Below are 17,964 nucleotides of genomic sequence, written 5' to 3'. Positions count from 1 at the left end.
AAGGCATAAATAATGGGCCAAAGTAGTTAAACAAGTGAACTGCTTTGACCGGGGTTTGGAAACAGAATGAACCAAGACCAAAACTAATCTTACTCTTGCAGAGATGAAAAATCGCTTGGCTTTCATCTGTAGAGTTATGTAGAAATTATGCCTCGTCAAATTAACTCTAGGGTATCTGATGACAAAATCAATGACGATGGGCCAGAGAGCAGTACAGGAGATAAGGAGCCTGCCATGCATGACGCTGACCCTGATTCGATTCCAGCACCATGTAAGCCCCCCAAGCACTGCCAAGGAGTGATCCCTGAGGACAGAGCCAGGAATAACAGTCCAGCACTGCATGGTAAAGCCTAAAGTCCACACCCTCAAAACTCAATTATAATGACAAATAAGATTAAGATGAATGGAAGGAGGTGGGGGTATCAGAGCAATAGTACAATGGGTAGGGCATTTGCCTTGCACTCCAAATGGTCTCTAGAGCCCCACCAGGAGTCATTCCTGAGAGCAAAGCCATGAGTTAGCCCTGAACACTGTCTAGTGGAACCCCCAACCCTGGGGGAAAAAAAAATAAACAAGGCGAACTATTAAACACTAGGACCATAAAAAGATACTGTATATGTGTGTGTGAAAGAAGCAATGGGAAGCCTGGATAAAATTACTTAGTGCTCTGAAATCTGCACCAAGTTTCAAAATTAACAGAAATATATTGTTAACAACTTCAAGTGGTGCTAGCTTACATTCCCAAATGAAAAGCTAATAGCATAATACGGAGGACAAGGAAGAAGTCCCTAACTTAGGAACCAGAAAATCAACAACAATAAGCAAATGAAAACTGAGCGGAGAATCTAGACAAGAGACAAGGTAGAGATGCCAACACACACGTGGGAAGTTGGCATCATTGTCTCTCACCAGCGGGGAAAGGCAGACTCGAGCAATGTGTGACCACACTACCTACCTGTTAGAAGGGCAATTATCAAATGACAAGAAACAAGGGCGGGTGACGATACAGAAAAAGGGCAATTTGTACACTGTTAATGGGAATGAGAACTGGTGCCGACATCATGGAAAACAATATGGAGATTCATCCAAAAATTAAAAATAGGCAAGGTATGTAGCTCAGTGGTAGAACAGATACTTCTCCACATGTAAAGGTTCCGGAGACTCAATCCCCAGTACCAAACAAACAAAGCAACTAAAAATTAAGTGTTGGTATGTGGCAGCAAAATATCTGCTTTGCACATGTGAGACCCAGGTTTGATCCCCAGCCCCACCACCTACACCTCCCCCGAAGAAAATTAAGAACAGAAATTCCACACAAGATTGCAAACACTTCTGTACTGAAGAACACAAAAACACTAATCTGAAGATATAAATGCGTTCCAATATTCACTGAAACCTATTCAGATTAAAATACTGAAATCACCTAAGTGTCTACTGTCATTTCTGTGGAAGTCAGGACTTGCACGGTTTCTTAGAGTTTATTTACAGCACAGGTTGGACAGTGATTTCACAACCCCGGGACTTTAACCGTCTAAGTCAGAAGTGGCATTAAGCAGGCCAGAATGTCCGGCGTGTCCTTCTGTCACTGCTGATCTCCCCCACTCTTCCCCCATCAGCCCGAAGCACGTGATTCCCTGCACAGCACACTGTAGGGTCTTGGGCCTGCCTGGCTGTAGATCTCGCACATCTCCAGCTGTAGTGCTCACGGGGGTTTGCATTCCTTTACCTGACATGCTTGCCAAGGGTCACACTTTTAGCTGAGCAAGCACCCAAGTTCTGGTCATGATAACTGTCAGGGAACTGCCGTACTGCTCACAAGTGCTTTTCAGGGGGTCACACTTGCTGCCTCGGCCCACTCATCCTTCAGTTACAGTGCTCACCACGGTCATGCCCTTTTACTGTGGTGCTACACACCCCTGGTTTCAGGGTGGCAGGGACCACAGATAGCAGGGCTGCCAGGACTGTGCTTAGTGCTACGGGAAACCGGGATTTGAACTCCTGACCATACACTTTCAGGGCAAGCAAGGCACTGTGCTGCTCCTCTGGCCCGCAGGTGGCTCAACAGTAGAACACCTGCCTACTGTGAAGCCGGTGAGGTCACAAGTCCAGTCCTTGGCACTGCCCTCCATGTGTGAGTGTGACCCAAGCAGCATCATTGTTTGGGATTCCCAGCACGACAACAAAGAAAGTGTCGCAACTAAAGTGTGTGACCCCAGCAAGCACAGCAACCTGCTGTGTGCAAGGCATTCGCCTTCCCTGCTGTCCTGTTGTTCTGGTCCCCTCTACTAGGCTTATAAAAAATTAGTTCCCCCCTGCCTGGGAACTTTCTGCCTTTTCCACTTCCAGCGGTTTATCTTTTAAAAAATTTCCCCTTCCCATGTTGTTTCTGTAATGACCAGAGATTACACGCGCTTGGTCCTGAGTCCATGAGGAGTGACCCTAAGCACAGAGCCAGAAGTGGGCCCTGAGCACAACCAGTATGGCCCCAAAACAAAAATAAATAAATAAAAATTAAAAACCTAGTAGAAACACCAAGTCATTAAAAACTTTTTTTCCCTGTCTGGCACATACTATATAAAATTTTAGACAAGGAAGAAGAAGAAAGAAAGTAAGTCATTTCATGAAGAGTCTTAAAGTTATGTTAAAATGTTTGATCTTGGCAGGGAATATCGCTCAAGTTGTGGAACACATACAGGCCAACAGGCTCCAGGCTCTGGGTTCTAGCCCAGGCAGGGCATGGCCTTCCAGCACTAGAAATGGCCCACACAACAGTAATGACAAAAACCTCTGAACTTTACCCTGGGAATAGTGATAATGTACAGGAAGGAATACTATGCCGAGATTTAAAATTTAGAAAATTATTCTAGTCTACCTGTGGCATATTTGATACGCCAAAAACAGTAACAAGTCTCACAATAGAGACGTTACTGATGCCCGCTCAAGCAAATTGATGAACAGTGCCACATTCTAGTTTAGATGTTAAATGTTGGGGACAGAGTAATAGTACAGCAGATAGGGAGCTTGCCCCAAAAACAAAAGAAAAAGATGTGAAAAGGTGGAGATGGAAAAACCAGTTGTTAGTATATAAGGTAATGACTGGGGGTTTCAGAGGGTAAATCCAAGATGACAGATAACTCAGAGGCTTGAACATAAGTTCTGCATGAAGGAGGCCTGGATTTGACCCCAGCACCAGATGATCCCCCAACCACCATCGGAAGTGACCTGATCTCCACCTACACCCCAACACAGAGAAGCAACCCCTGAGCACGATCAGCATGAGTTTAAAAAAAAAAAAAGTGTGTGTGTGTGTGGGGGGGGGGTAAATCCAGAAGGAAATATTACTAACACAGAAAACAAGAAATAAATAATATTCAGAGACAAGGATTTTCCAGAATTAATGAAAGACACTCTCCTGGATTCAGAAAAGCCAACAAATCCAACCAGGATTAAGAAATAATCTGGGGATGGGCATGTGGGAGGGAGGGGGAGGTTGGGAGAAGGGAAGCTAGTACAGTGGGTAGAGCTCTCGCCTTGCAAGCTGCCAACCTGGGTTCTATTCCCCACATCCCATATGGTACCCTGAGCCCATCAAGAGTGATTCCTGAGCATCACTGGGTATGGTCCAAAAACAAAACAAAACTTTAGACAATGAATGCAGCCAACCCCAGTTTGATACCTAGAACCACAAATAGTCCCTTGAGCACCACTAGGAGAGATCCTTGAGTACCATGAGGAGTGATCCCTGAGCACAAATCCAGGTGTGGCCCAAAAACAAAAAAAAGAAAAAAAGAAAAAATGAAAGGAAAAAAAAAAGAAAAAAGGGGAGGGGACGGGAGGGGGGAAGGGAGGGGAGAGAGGGGAGGGGAGGGGAGGGGAGAGGAGAGGAGAGGAGAAGAGAGGAGAGTAGAATAATCCAGGGCCAGAGAGACAGTACAAGGATTAAGATGCTTGCCTTACATGTAGCCAAACCCGGTTTCATCTCTGGCACCATATATAGCCCCCAAGCACTATCATGAGTGATCCCTGAGCACAAAGCCAGGAGGGGCCCAAAACCAAAAGAACATAATCCACATGTAAACATATTTCAAAGATTCTACAAAGCACAAAAGACAAAGAAAGGCTATTTAAAACTGCCAGAGATGGGCTGGAGCAATAGCACAGCGGGTAGGGCGTTTGCCTTGCACGCAGCTGACCCAGGTTCGATTCCCAGCATCCCATATGGTCCCATGAGCACCGCCAAGGGTAATTCCTGAGTGCAGAACCAGGAGTAACCCCTGTGCATCGCCGGGCGTGATCCAAAAAGAAAAAAAAAAAAAAGTAAAACTGCCAGAGAGAAAAACACAAAGGAACAATAACTAAACCAACAGATGATTTCTCAACAGCAACATTAGAAGTCAGGAAAGAAATCAGCTGTACACTAATACAGTCTTGAAATGAGAAAAATTAATTATAAAAATAAAAAATATAACAAATAGTCCTAAAATAAAAAGCAAATAAAATTTGTCCTGTAAACAAGTATATAGGAAAAATGACTCCTGTTCCCAGAGAGTACCTCACTTTACCTCTGCCCCTTCGCCTGCCCTGACCATGTACAAAAGGTGATTTGCCACATCTCTCTCAGTGACTAACAAAGCAAGGGTGGAAAAGTAAGAAATGCCGGAAATCTGAGCACCTCAATTATCAGTGCACATCAGCAGTATGTGCACATGCAAACATTTCAGACCAACGCAGGGAAAGAATATGATTACTTCAGGGAAGAGAGCAGAGTACTGTGAGTGATAGTATGAAAAATACAGACTACAAGGGCTGGAGAGATATACCGAGGTAAGGTGTCATGCACACAGCAGAACCAGGCTTGACTCCCTGTGCTACACATGGACCTCTGAGCACCACCAGGTTCCTGAGAACAGAGCCAGGAACACCCCCTGAGCACTGCAGGTGTAGCCCCAAACCCCAAATAAATAAATTTTACACATCTTCCGAAAGATGTGTAAAATTTAGAAAAGTTTAGAACATCTTTGTAAACTACAATGTTATTAAATTTGTTTAATTTATCATCAGTAATAGGAGAAAAGTCTAAGTACCCTAAGACGCTGGTGCTCCCGGGCCATGCCCAGTCAGTGACCCTCGGAGATTACCGGGGACAACAGGGGCTCTCTCACCAATGCAGCATTAGGCTGACTCAGATTCTGAACCTCTGCCTCAAAGCGCCCTCACAGAAATGAGATAAAGTGACCTATGAAGTCACTGTATCCACCCCCATCTCAGGAAATCTTGGTCCTAAAGAAATAATAACCAGTTTTGCATCCATTCCAACATTTACAATATAAAGGATGGATCTTCCACCAAAGTCCATGAGGAATATCTCATTAAAGACCTTAATGCATAAGGAAACTGAAAAAACTTCAATTTTCTAAGTATCAACTATTACTCTTACCAACGATCTTCCCTTAGCTTCACTTTGTTTTTTTTTTTTATTTTTTGGGGGGAGAGGGGTAGGCAGTGGGGGATTTCTCATTGTGGTATTATCCTTCAAATATATTAATTAGTTAATAGTTTATTACTCAGTCTTTGTCTAGAACCTAATCTGTGCTAGAATTCTAATGTGTGGAGCTAGAAAATAGCTCAAAGGGCTCGAACGCATGCCTTTCAAGAGAAGTCCTGGGTTCAAGCCCCAGCAATACCTAGAATGACCACAGAGCACCAAGCTGGTGGGAATGGCCCCTGAATACTAAACAAACCAACCAAAGTAATCCAAAAACAAACAAAAAAATCTATAAAAGATGTACCAAAATTCTTTTGTTATAATTACCATTCCACAGTACCCCCTATAAATCTACCTTCTTTTATTTTTAATTTTTTTATTGAATCACCATGCAATAGAACATTACAAAGCTGTCCATGATTGGGTTTCAGTCATACAGTGTTCCAACATCCATCCCTCCACCAGTGTACATTTCAAATCTCCCTTCTCTAAGCAAACAAACAGAAAGCACCAACTCTCCCCAAAATGCACGGAAGCTACTACTAGTCCCATAGCTCATTCCAGCACCCATTGGGAGGGTGGTGGGTGTCATTCACTTTGACATCTACTGGGGGCGGGGTGTGTGGAGGGAAAGGGAGCAGCACACCGAGCAGTGCTCAAGGGCTATTCCTAGATCTGTGCTCAGAGGAGTGAGCCCAGCAGTGCTCAGGGGCTATTCCTAGTTCCGTGCTCAAAGGAGCGAGCCTAGCAGTGCTCAGGGCAGCCTATGTGGTGCTGGAGATCCACAGGGTTGCAGCCGATGCACTGCATTTAAGGCAAGTGCCTTCTCTCTTGTACTCTCTTTGGCTTTTTGGTTTTTGTTTTTGTCTTTTCCAGAGGGGGGATGTTAGGGCCATATCCAGTGGTATTCAGGGCTTACTCTTGTCTCTGTGGTTCAGATGAGTCATGCCTGGTGGTCTCAGGGACTGAACAAGGGTCAGCTGCATGCAAGGGGGCTGGCACCTCCTTCAGTGCCGTCTTTCTGATCCTATTTGTATATGTTTGTAAGAATAGACTTGTCCATTCAAATGCAATGGAGTAACCGGTTTAATGATAACAGCATAATACCTTCCTCCAAATTCCCTATACAGAAGCTAGAGAAATGCTTCCAAAGGCTGAGCACATGCTTTGCCTGCAGGAGGCTCAGGATCAGTCCCCAGCACCACATGGTTCTCTGAGCACCAGGAGAGTGGTGCCTGAGCACAAAGCAGAGAACAGTCCCTAATCAGGGACGGATGTAGAGAAATAAAAATTCTCTATGCCCAAGCACTGTTAAGCTGACCCTGGGGGACCCCAAGCATTACTGAACACTAACCTCCCCCCCCTCCCCCGCCAAAAAAAATGCTTTTTGGTCATCCGCATGCCATGAAAATGAATGCTTCACAACTTCAAGACAATCAGAAAATGAAAACCAGGACTAGAGTGCCAGTTCAACAGACTGAGTGTATGCTTTGCATGCAGCCATGTCTGGTCCTGGGACCACATCACAGTCCTCTGAGCACTGTGGGAGGAACCCCTGAGCACTGGGCCAGGAATAACCCCCAAGCCCTGCCAGGTGTCTCATTAACCAAAACAACAAAATTTTTAATAGACAACATGATGTGACTTCTGCAGGCATACAATGTCATTTAATATGACAGTAAGAGGATTACTTTTTTCCTTGAAGTTGACTACTATTATCAATACCCACTCCAAACTTACTTCCAGTTCTTTAATTTTTTCTTCTGCTATTTTCTGTTTCTCCAAAAGTTGATTGTGAATTACTTCCTTGGATTGAAGAATAAACCTATAAAATACACACACAAAAAAAGTTGAAAAGAGTGAAAAGAGTTAAGCCATATAACTGTTGTATTCATTAAATTAACAGTTATATAACACAAATACTAAACAAAGGATCTCCCAATTCAGAATAGAATTCACATTAAAATTACCAATTCAGAAAAACATGATTTTAAGGCTGAGAATAAAGACTTAAGAGTAATTTCTGCCTTTTTGACTGAGAAAAGAAGCTTCAAGTAGATTCATTTTAAAATGTGGAGAAAAACCATAAAAGGATAAAAACCTATCACAGGCTAGGAAAAAAGTTGACAATAAAAATGCCCAATAATTTTTTTCAGTTATCTAATACAACTTTTATCTAGATTATTTAAAAATAATATTTATAAATTACAGTTCCTTCTCTTTTCTCCCCATCCTTTTAACATGGTAACTCATGACCTTTTCAAGTTATAATCAAGCACTGTGTTAGGATCAATGCATCAGTGTTCATAAGAGTTTCTCACAAAAAAAAAGTGCTGGATAAGGCCTAATTTCTTTTATTATTATTTCCAGCGGGTATAATATCTTTGAAAAGCTCAAAATGCACAAGCGGAAAATCTTTTTTATTTTTTTTCCATTTTATAGTTAGGCACATTATTTGTCACTGTTGCAGCTGAAAACTTTTAAAAATTAACAATGATACGGTTTGTGACTTTTATGTTCATAACTCTTGCCACAGGAAAAGGAAGAATAAACTATTTTATAGTCTCAAGTAAATGAATTGAAAATATTTCCCTACCAAGACCAAGGATAAAAACTTCAATTTTTCAAATCTTTCAGGATTATCCGAAGAGGAAAAATAGATTTCAATGAAAAGCTACAATTAGGGCCAGAAAAATAGCACAGAGCTAAAGGCCCCTGCCTTGCATGTGGCTGATCCAGATTCAATCCCCAGCACCATCAGGAATGGTCTCCCAAGCACCATCAGGAATGACAGCCAGAGTAAGCCCTGAGTACCACCAAGTGTGGCCCTAACCCACTTCCCTGCCAAAAAATTGATTGTAATGATTCCAATCAAAAATTGACAGGAATGATTATAATCAAGCAAACTGTTTCTTCTCTTTGTACAATCTGAGAGTTCAGCAACAAAGAACACCATCTCAACCTAAAAAACAAACAAGAAAATACCAAGGTAGCAACACATTTTCAGTGTAGTTTCCTTCACAGACTTCACAAAACCTAAAGGGTGGGTTAGTCCCAAAAGGGTCTGCTATTATAGGTAAGAGTTGACAAATAAAAACAGGCCAAAAAGGACAACCTGAGCTTTGCCCAGATATCTGGAAGAAAAGTGCTTTTCCACAGACTCCTTTTCAAGAATTTCCCCTGACATAAATATTAACACTGCCTGGTAAATTTCTTTCACTTCATTAGCTATTATGCTTGAATCCTGATGCAGACAGTCATTTAAGTGACAAGTCTAGTATTCATTTAACTTGATCCCCTGTGAAACACGCAAATTTCCTATCATGCAAATAAGACTTACTATATAACCTTTGTGACTAAATTGTCACAAAGTGGGACTATTTCTGAGAAAACCATGATTTGTCTTTTTCTCAGGACTTATTAATAGCTTAGTATAGTGTCTCAGGTGAGAAGTTTTAAACTATAATCATCCTAGGAGACACCATGCAAAAGTATTATAAACATAGGCCCAATCATCACCAAATTATATTACATGCATGATTTTTCTAAGGAAAGTCTTTTAGTCATAAAAATAATTTTCAGAGCAAAATGGCTATTTTTAAGTAGTTTTACCTGCAGGCCAGTGAGCAATATTCTCAGATAATGTCATTAGATATTATCTTTACTAGTGTCTGGAAAATTTTCAAAGCTAAGATTAGAGGTCAAGTCATTTGTTATGTGGCCTTTAAAAATAAAGCAATAAAGTATCTGAACAGATACTAAATCCCTTGAGCAGAAAATAAAATTACTAGAAAGCAAGAACATACAACAACAAAAACATGTTTTTCCATGGTCACACACTCCAGAGACAGCTATATTGGACTCTGACAACTCTGACGGCCAGGGAGAAGGCACTGAAGCTGGCCGGTCTCCTACAAACTTAGGGACACCTCAGCCATTCAAGGTTTAAACAAAGTAAGTACTGAGTGTATCTGAAAATCTACCTCGAAGAGTAGTCACACAGGCAAAATTCAAACCAAAACACTGATAAAAACCTGACTTTAGTCCTCAATTTTAAAAACACCAAAGATACAGAGATTGGAAATGGTGCAACATTCGTCAGGATTTCTGAAAGGTCACCTTCTAGAAAACCATGTTAGACACCGAAAGACAATGATATTATCAAATATCTTTTAATTTAAAAAAAATTGAAGCCATTATCATGAACAAATGCTATGCATGCAGTTTCTCAATGCAGAGATTCTTGCCAACAACCTATAGTTTACGAAAAACAAAAAGGTAGGGATAGAATCCTGAGTTATGATTGTGTCACCCAAATCAGCTGGAAGCTCTCATATTCAGAGCAGAGAGAAACAAAGCAGCAGATTGGATAACTCGGGGTGGAAACAGACCCTGGGACATGGTCAAAAGAACTGTGAGCCGAGGACACCAAGCAGGGAAGGAGGGAGGAAGAGACCCTGGATAATGGTGGAGGGATCTTGGCATGCTGGCGGCACAGTGCAGCACTACTGCCAAGTGTAAACTAATAATCAGGGGCAGAACAACAGGACAGCAGGTAGGGTGTGTGTCTCGCATGCATCAACCTAGGTTCGATCCCCAGCACCCTACATGGTCTCCCAATCTTACCAGGAGTAATTCCTGAGCACGTAGCCAGAAGTAAGTCCTGAGCACCACCAAGTGACCCCTAAAACAAAACTATATAGTATGATACTTCAGTGAAAACTCCTGAGGAGGCAGGGGTTGGACCAATAGTACAGCAAGTAAGATGCATGCCTTGCATAGGGCAGATCCGGGTTCAATCCCCGGCATCCCATCTGGTCCCCCAAGCACTGCCAGGAATGATTCCTAAATGCAGAGCCAAGAGTAACCTCTGAGCATCATCAGGTTTGGTCAACCCTCCTCCCGCCCCCCCAAAAAAAGAATTAAAGACAAAATAGTATTGAAGAGAAGGAGGAAAATACTTGTATGCCAGAGAGGCCTGGCAGATGTGGCTCTGTTGCTGAAAACCTCCCTTGCAGGCACGAGGCAATGAGTTTGATCCCTGCACCACCCCACATCCTAGAGTAGGATGTGTAATCTCTGGAACACCACAACAGATGAGTGTGGCCTGGTGAGCACCCAAACCTAAAAAACCCAGACATCACACAACAAAGGAAAGGGGAAAAAAAGAACTTCTTTTAAAAAATGTGCTGTGTCACAAAGGAAAAATAAACCATGAGAAGGGAAATTATTTTCATATGACAAATTAATATGAAGAATATGGGCTTATCATACTCAAGATTATAAAAAACCGACAAATCACTGCTTTGTCAAGGACCTCCAGCGTGGGGCTGGGGAGACAGCTCAAAGAGCTGGAGTTCAGAGGCTACATATGGGAACCCTAAATTTGAGCCCCAGCACCACAAGGTTCCCCATGTACTAGGCAGTAGGCTCCTTCCCCACCAAAAAAGGCCTCTGCTCTGACCTAGAAATCAATGCCAAGTGGCTCTCCTCTTTCAAATCATAAGAAATTACAGCCTGTAGTTTCATGTCTTCATTTTTAAGTTATGCCGCATGAAAAGCAATCTTATGATGGCTTTTGAGTTTGAGAAATATCAGACAATGTTCCAAACTCTCCTACAGGTTGGTATATGATTTTTATTTTCTTATGTGGGGGGTGGGGCGGGGGGGTAAGGGTGCCCAAGGCAACTCCTAGATCTGCACTCAGGGATCACTTCTGGCAGGGCTTGGGGGACCATATGGGGTGCCAGGCATTGAAACAGGTTGGCTGTATGTAAGGCAAGCTTCCTACCCATTGTACTATCTCTCCAGCCCCTCTCACTAGATGTCTGATGCAGATATGAATGAACACAAAGTGTGAGAAACTTGTGTAAAGAATTGCCAGAGCAATAGTACAGTGAACAGGGTGCTTTCCATGCACATGGCCCATCTGGACTCAAGCCCCAGCACTCGAAGTGGTCCCGTGCCAGAAATGATCCCTAAACACAGAGCCAAGAGTAAACCCTAGCACTGCTGGTATGGCCCCCAAAACAAAAAATATATGAGTCTATCTTGCTGCTTTAATTCCACTAGTGAAGAAATCTATTTGCAATGTAGAAGAAAATCTATATGTGAACATTTTTATCATAATTTTTTCAGCCAAAAAAAAATGTAGAAATAACAGAAATCCCTCAGTAAGGAAAAGACTTGTTTAAATGGCACATCCAGATTGTGGAATGCTGAGTGTGTCAGAAACTTCTGTTGTTGGCATAATGCAGAGTAAATAACCCAAAGGCTCTTCCTGATTAAAAACAAAAAAATTTAAGAAAAAATGCTCCAACAAAGTTCTTTTAACATTCTGCTGAGTTAACACTAAGGTTCCAAAGGTGCAAAATGAAGATAAATCAGGAACCCTGGAAAGTAAGAAAGTAATAAACTGACACACTGAGGAATTTTTCTGAATCCCTGAGACCTTGAACATTCACTACAAATGACAAACTGAAGGTGCTATCAAGAGAATCCTCAGTGCAAGGCAGATGCATTCAACTTCAGTCTAACAATGAAGAAGATTGAAATGTACCTCTCCATAGCGTAAAATGAGAGAAATGTGTATAGCTATACCTTGGTAGTAATTAAAATGAAAAAAGTACAATGTCCCTTAAGAATTTAATAGAATCCAAAAGTGACCTTCCTTAAGAGATGTGATCCAAATTCAACCTATTAAATCATCCAGAGAACCTCAAGCACAGAATCTCCTATCATGGTTCCTAAGTAGGTGTGTGGCAAAGTTCAAGTAGATTTAAAGATGGATTAATGAAACACAAAAATCTGAAACACAAAAAGGAAAAAAAAACTGTAAAAGTAATGAATAATAAAAAACATAATACTGGAGACAGACTGAAATACAGTGGGAAGGGCGCTTGCCTTGCATGCAGCCGGCCCAAGTTCGATCCATGCACCACATACGATCCCCATGTCCCACCAGGAATGATCACTGAGTGAAAAGCCAGGAAAAAGCTCTGAGCATTGCTGGGTATGGTCCAAAAACCAGAAAGGGTGGGGGGGTCTGAACGCAGGATACCACATGTAAGATCAAGCGATCTAATATATGTCTCTTCAGAGGGAGAAGGATGGGACAAAAGAAACATTTGAAGGCACAATAAGCAAAAATTTTCTGAAACCAACAATAAAATAAAGACAAAGACCAAATCAGGTATGAGGATATAACTCAAGAGGCAGTAAGTACTTGAAATGTGACTGATCTAAACAGCCTAATTAAAAGCTAAACTAGATAGAGAACATGACCCAACTGTATGCCAAGACATACACTTTAAATTAAAAGAAAGGGTCAGAGATGTGGCTCAGTGATAGAGGTCTTAAATATGTGAAGCCCTGAGTTCAATTCCTGGCATGGCATGATCCCCTGAGCATAATCAGGTGTGGTCCCAATATGAAATAAAAAAGATACATCTACTTAAGTTCAGAGTGAAAACAAAACTATACCCACTAAGCTGGCAAGAGTCTTTTTTTCAGACAGGTAATAGGCACCAGAGTTTAAAGGGGTTAAGGCATGTGACTTGCAAGCAGCCAACCCAGGTTTAATTCCCAGAACTCTAAGGTCCCCTGAACTGGAAGTAGCCCCTCCTCTGATGTGACCCAACCCCCACCAGATGTGACCCAACCCCCACTCTCATATGAAAGACAGTAACAAGTATTGGAAGAAATGGAGAAACTGGGACCCTCACACATGGTGAATATATGAAACAGCTGCATGGAAAACATTCTAGCAGTTCATTAAAAGATTAAATAAACAGTTAAAATATGACTCAAAAATTCTACTTGTTGACTAAGAAACCAGTCTGGTTGAGTTTCATTAAGTGTTTTACAGCTCGAATGTTACAGGTCCAGTGCTACAGTTTACTTACATGTTACCACAAACATATTACTACAGACAGGGCTTCCAACTGAAATCTTCAAGACAGATTCAAAATCACTTGAGGGTCAGAGAGCTAGTAGCAGGGAAGGGGCTGGCCTTGCCCACAGCTGACCCAGGTGCAATCCCTAGCACTACATATGGCCACCAAGCTCTAGCAGGGGTCATCCCTGAGCACTGCCAAGTACGCCCCAAAAACCACACAAATGAAAAGCAAGACTTGAGCTGAATGTTCAAGTTCTCTAGTGAGCAGGGTCAAGTGCAAAGAGGTGGGACTAACCTCCCACTTAGAACCACTTTATGTAAATGAGGTTTTCAAACAAGGCAGTGCCAATTAATGGAAAATTGCCAATTGCTAACGATCACATTTCAATCCTGGGCAAAGGTCTTGGGCTTACTGGTCTAGTTTCATTTTCTTCTGACAGTGGACATGTCTGGGCATGCTGGAATATGCAAGTCGAGCTAGAGGCCTGGAACCCAAGCCTCAATAGATTTCTGACCAGCATGGCTCCATTTTTGTTGGTTAGTTTGTTTTGTTACTTATCATACTCCTAGAATATAATCAAGAGAAATAAAAGCACCTATCAAAAATTTGTGCCTAAATATCCAAATAGTACTAGCAAACAATTTAAATACTCAACTAATGATGTATTAACAAAATGTGGTATATCATTACAACGGAACATTATTTGGCAAGAAAAAAAAAAGAAGAAATGAGGTATTAATATATGTTACAACATGTGGATTATCTTTTGTATTTGGGACAGGGGGGTAGGGGTGGGGGACGCATACCTGGTCGTGCTCAGGTTATATCCTGGCTCTGTGTTCAGGGATCACTCTTGGTGGGGCTCAGGGGATCAAATCCGGGTTGGCCATACAAAAGGCAAGCACCCTGCCCACTATACTATTGCTCCGACCCCTGTGTAGGTTAATCTTTAAAAACTAATGCTAAGGACCAGAATGATAGCTTTAAGCATATATCTAACACACACGAAGGCCAGGGTTCAATCCCCAGCACCCTATGGACAGTCTCTTAAGCACTGAGCATCACAAAATAACCAAGTGCTAAGGAGATAGGTATAATCACATTATTCCATTTACATGAAATGTCCAGAACTAGATGTACCTGTTCAGAAAGAATTGTAACTGCCTAGGGCAGGGAGCAATGGGGAGATATGAAATTTATGGATTTTTGTTTTGTTTTGTTTTAGCTTCTTACCAAGCTAAACAATATTACTGTCTGACCTACCAACCAACATCCTTGGCATTAAACAATAGGGGTTAAAAAAACTTCAAGTCACACAAAATCCTGTACATGAATGCTTATAGCAGCTTTATTCCTGGTTGCCAAAACTTGGAAACAAAGCAAGATGTTCTTCAGGGGGTGTGGGACTATTCAGAGGAAAAAGCACCTGCCACGCAAGTCTGAGGCCATAAGTTCAATCCCTGGAACCAAGCGCTCCCAACAACTCTGGTGCCTGGTGGGGGCACCAACTCTGGGATCCCCGGTGCCACACCAGCAATTAAGCATTTCAAGCACCTCGACTACAGAATACAATCCCTAAGGGGCTGGAGAGATAGTACAGTGGGTAGGTCACTTGCCTTGCACATGCCAATCCAAGGTTCAATCCCCGGCATCCCATATGGTTCCCTAAGTACTGCCAGAAGTAACTCCTGAGTGCAGAGAAGGAGCAAACTGAGCACTGCTGGGTATGCGCCCCCCCCCCAATTTTTTTTTCAAGAAAGTATACAACTCCACATGAACACCAAAATTGAAGCCTCAAACACTACTGCAATCACCTGTGTGCCCCGCAGTGAGCTTATCTGAAGGCACCACACATAAGTATGTGATCCCTGGAAGTACCACAACCAAGTGTCCCACAATCTCCAGTTATCTCAACAACTGTAACAAAGGGGAGGGATGGGGAATAAACTTTCAAGTGTCCTTCAACAGGTAAACAGAATCATTCAATAATAAAAAGAAATGAGCTGGGTCAGAGAGATGGCTCAAAGGGGTGGAGCACCAGCCTTACATACACAAGGCCCCAGTTTCAAGACAAGCTCTATATGGCCCCAACCCTAGAACCACCAGATACAGCCCTGTGGCCCCAGAACACTGATATACCACATTTTGTTAATCCATCATTAGTTGAGCATTTAAATTGTTTGCTAGTACGATTTGGATATTTAGGCACAAGTTTTTGTATAGGTGCTTTAATTTCTCTTGATTGTATTCTAGGAGTATGACAAATAACAAAACTAACCAACAAAAATGGAGCCATGCTGGTCAGAAATGGTAGCCCAGCATAGATGACTCAGGCCCGAGTCACACAGCATAGCCAAGTCTAAGCAGAGAACTGCCAAGCTTGCACCACTGCACCAAAGCATCAGCAGGATCTGAGACCCCCAAGCACCACTGGGGAGACCCCCACAAGCGCAAAAGGAAACTAGCTGTCAGTGTGGAATACAGTTCAAATGTCAAGTACATGCTACACAAATCCAAAGGCCTGGGTGCAAAATCTAGTACAGGGGCCAGATACTAATGACTAAAACATTCCTGAACAGACTGAACAAATACAAAGACCAATGGTGCGCCAGAGACACAGTACAGCAGGTTGGGCATTTACTTGCCTTGCAAGCCAACCATGGTTAGAACCACTTTCACACTAACCCTTTCTTTCCACATTTTAGTTTATGCCCTGATTTCTATACTCCAGAATTACTTTTTTTTTGGTGGGGCTTGGGGGCTATTCCTGATTCTGTGCTCATAGTACCACATATTAGGACAAAAACAGGGTTGGCCACGTGCAAGGCAAGTGCCTGCACCCGTGGACTCTCTCTCCAGCCCCAGAATGACTTCAATAGCTTCCTGCCTGTACTCTGATTAACACACTGACGATGGCACGTACCACTAGTGGCTCACACTTGAATATGGTTAAATTAACACAAAGTGCAAACATTCCCTAAATTTATCCAAAATTTGCTACTAACCATTTTTCTTTTCTGTTTTGTTTTGGAGTAAAACTCTCAGTTGTTATTCCTGGAAGTGCTCAAATGGGATGCTGGGGCTCGAACCCAGGTTGGCCATGTACAAGGCAAATGCTTTATCCGTTGTACCATGCAAGCAGCCCTCAAATGCTAGATCCTATATTGTTGTTGATTTGGGCAAACACTATTGGTTGGATACCCAATAGCCAATCCTCTATGTTGGTAGATCCCCAATCCCAAGACTTTCCCAAGTGATGGAGGGCAGTGAATCTTGGAATGAAATCTGATTGACTGTACCCAATCGTGGTAATAATCCAATCCCCCAAGCACAAGCATGTGGCTCATCATGAAATCACACAGGAGGTCTTTTTAAAGACTTCTGTGAAATGTTTGCTCCTACAAACATGACACAGAAAACATAGGTACTTTCCAACTTTGAATGTTGTCACATCCAAGTGAAAAAAAACAATTTTTTTTTTTTGGTTTTTGGTTGTCACACCCACCAATCCTCAGAGTTTGTGCTCAGGAATCACTCCTGGTGGTGCGAAGAGAACCATCTTGGGTGTTGGTTTATAAACCTGATCAGCTGTGCAGTGCCCTACCCACTATATCTCCCTCAACACCTGAAACAAAAATTTTTGGGGGGTAGGGGGCACACCCTGCGGAGCTCAGGGCTTACTCCTGGCTCAGAAATAACACCTTGGAGTGTGGGGGGACACCAAGGAAACATATGAAATGCCAGGAATTGAACCCGGGTCGGCCACGTGCAAGGCAAGCATCCTACTCATCACTATTTTTCTGGTCCCCAAATGAAACTCTTAAGGGGTCCTGACAATGAAGCTAATAAGCAGGGAGGAGAACAGAAACGAGTATTGATGGGGCGGGAGTCGGGGAGGTGTGGGAGAGAAACTGGGGACATTGGTGGTGGAAATGAGTGTTAGAACTCTGTATGATTGAAACCCAATCATGAACAATTTTTTACCTGTGTATCTCACAGTGATTCAATTTTTTATTTTTTTATAGTTTTTTAAAATTTTTTTATTAGTGAATCACTGTGGGGGTACCGTTACAGACTTTCGTGCTTGTGTTTCAGTCAATACAATGATAGAGTACCCATCCCTCCACCAGTGCCCATTTTCCATCACCAATGGTCCCAGCATCCTTCCCACCCCCTACCCCCATACCCATGCCTCTGTGCCAGGGCATTCCCTTTTGCTCTCTCTCTCTCCTTTTGGATGCTGTGGTTTGTAGTAGAGGTATTAAGTGGCCATCATGTTCAGTCTATAGTCTACTTTCAGCCCGCCTCTCCCATCCCGAGCAGGCCTTCTTAGCACCCTTCACTGAGCTGCCTTTTCCCCCAGCATTCGAGGCCGGCTTCTAAGCTGTGGAGTAATACTCCTGGTACTTATCTCTGCTGTTCTTGGGTGTTAGTCTCCCATTCTGTTACTTTACATGCCACAAATGACTGCAAGCTTTCTAAATCTGTCCCTCTCTTTCTGACTCATTTCACTTAATATGATACTTTCCATTTTGCTCCACATATACGCAAATTTCATGACTTCATCTTTTCTAACAGCTG

General features: G+C 42.5%; 1 protein-coding gene across 2 annotated transcripts in view; it reads right to left on the bottom strand.

Annotated features, from left to right (window-relative positions):
• Positions 1 to 17,964, bottom strand: part of PFDN1 (prefoldin subunit 1) — a 64,702-nt gene that overhangs the window by 28,448 nt on the left and 18,290 nt on the right. For both annotated transcript variants that reach the window (XM_004609925.2, XM_055142427.1), the window contains exon 3: positions 7,226 to 7,310. In XM_004609925.2, coding sequence (XP_004609982.1) covers positions 7,226 to 7,310 — 85 coding nt within the window. The remainder of the gene's footprint in view (positions 1 to 7,225; positions 7,311 to 17,964) is intronic.

The sequence above is a fragment of the Sorex araneus genome, chromosome 6 (genome assembly GCF_027595985.1).
Source record: "Sorex araneus isolate mSorAra2 chromosome 6, mSorAra2.pri, whole genome shotgun sequence".
NCBI lineage: Eukaryota > Metazoa > Chordata > Mammalia > Eulipotyphla > Soricidae > Sorex > Sorex araneus.
Note: the sequence above shows the minus strand (reverse complement) of the source record. Positions and strands in the feature narration are given on the sequence as shown.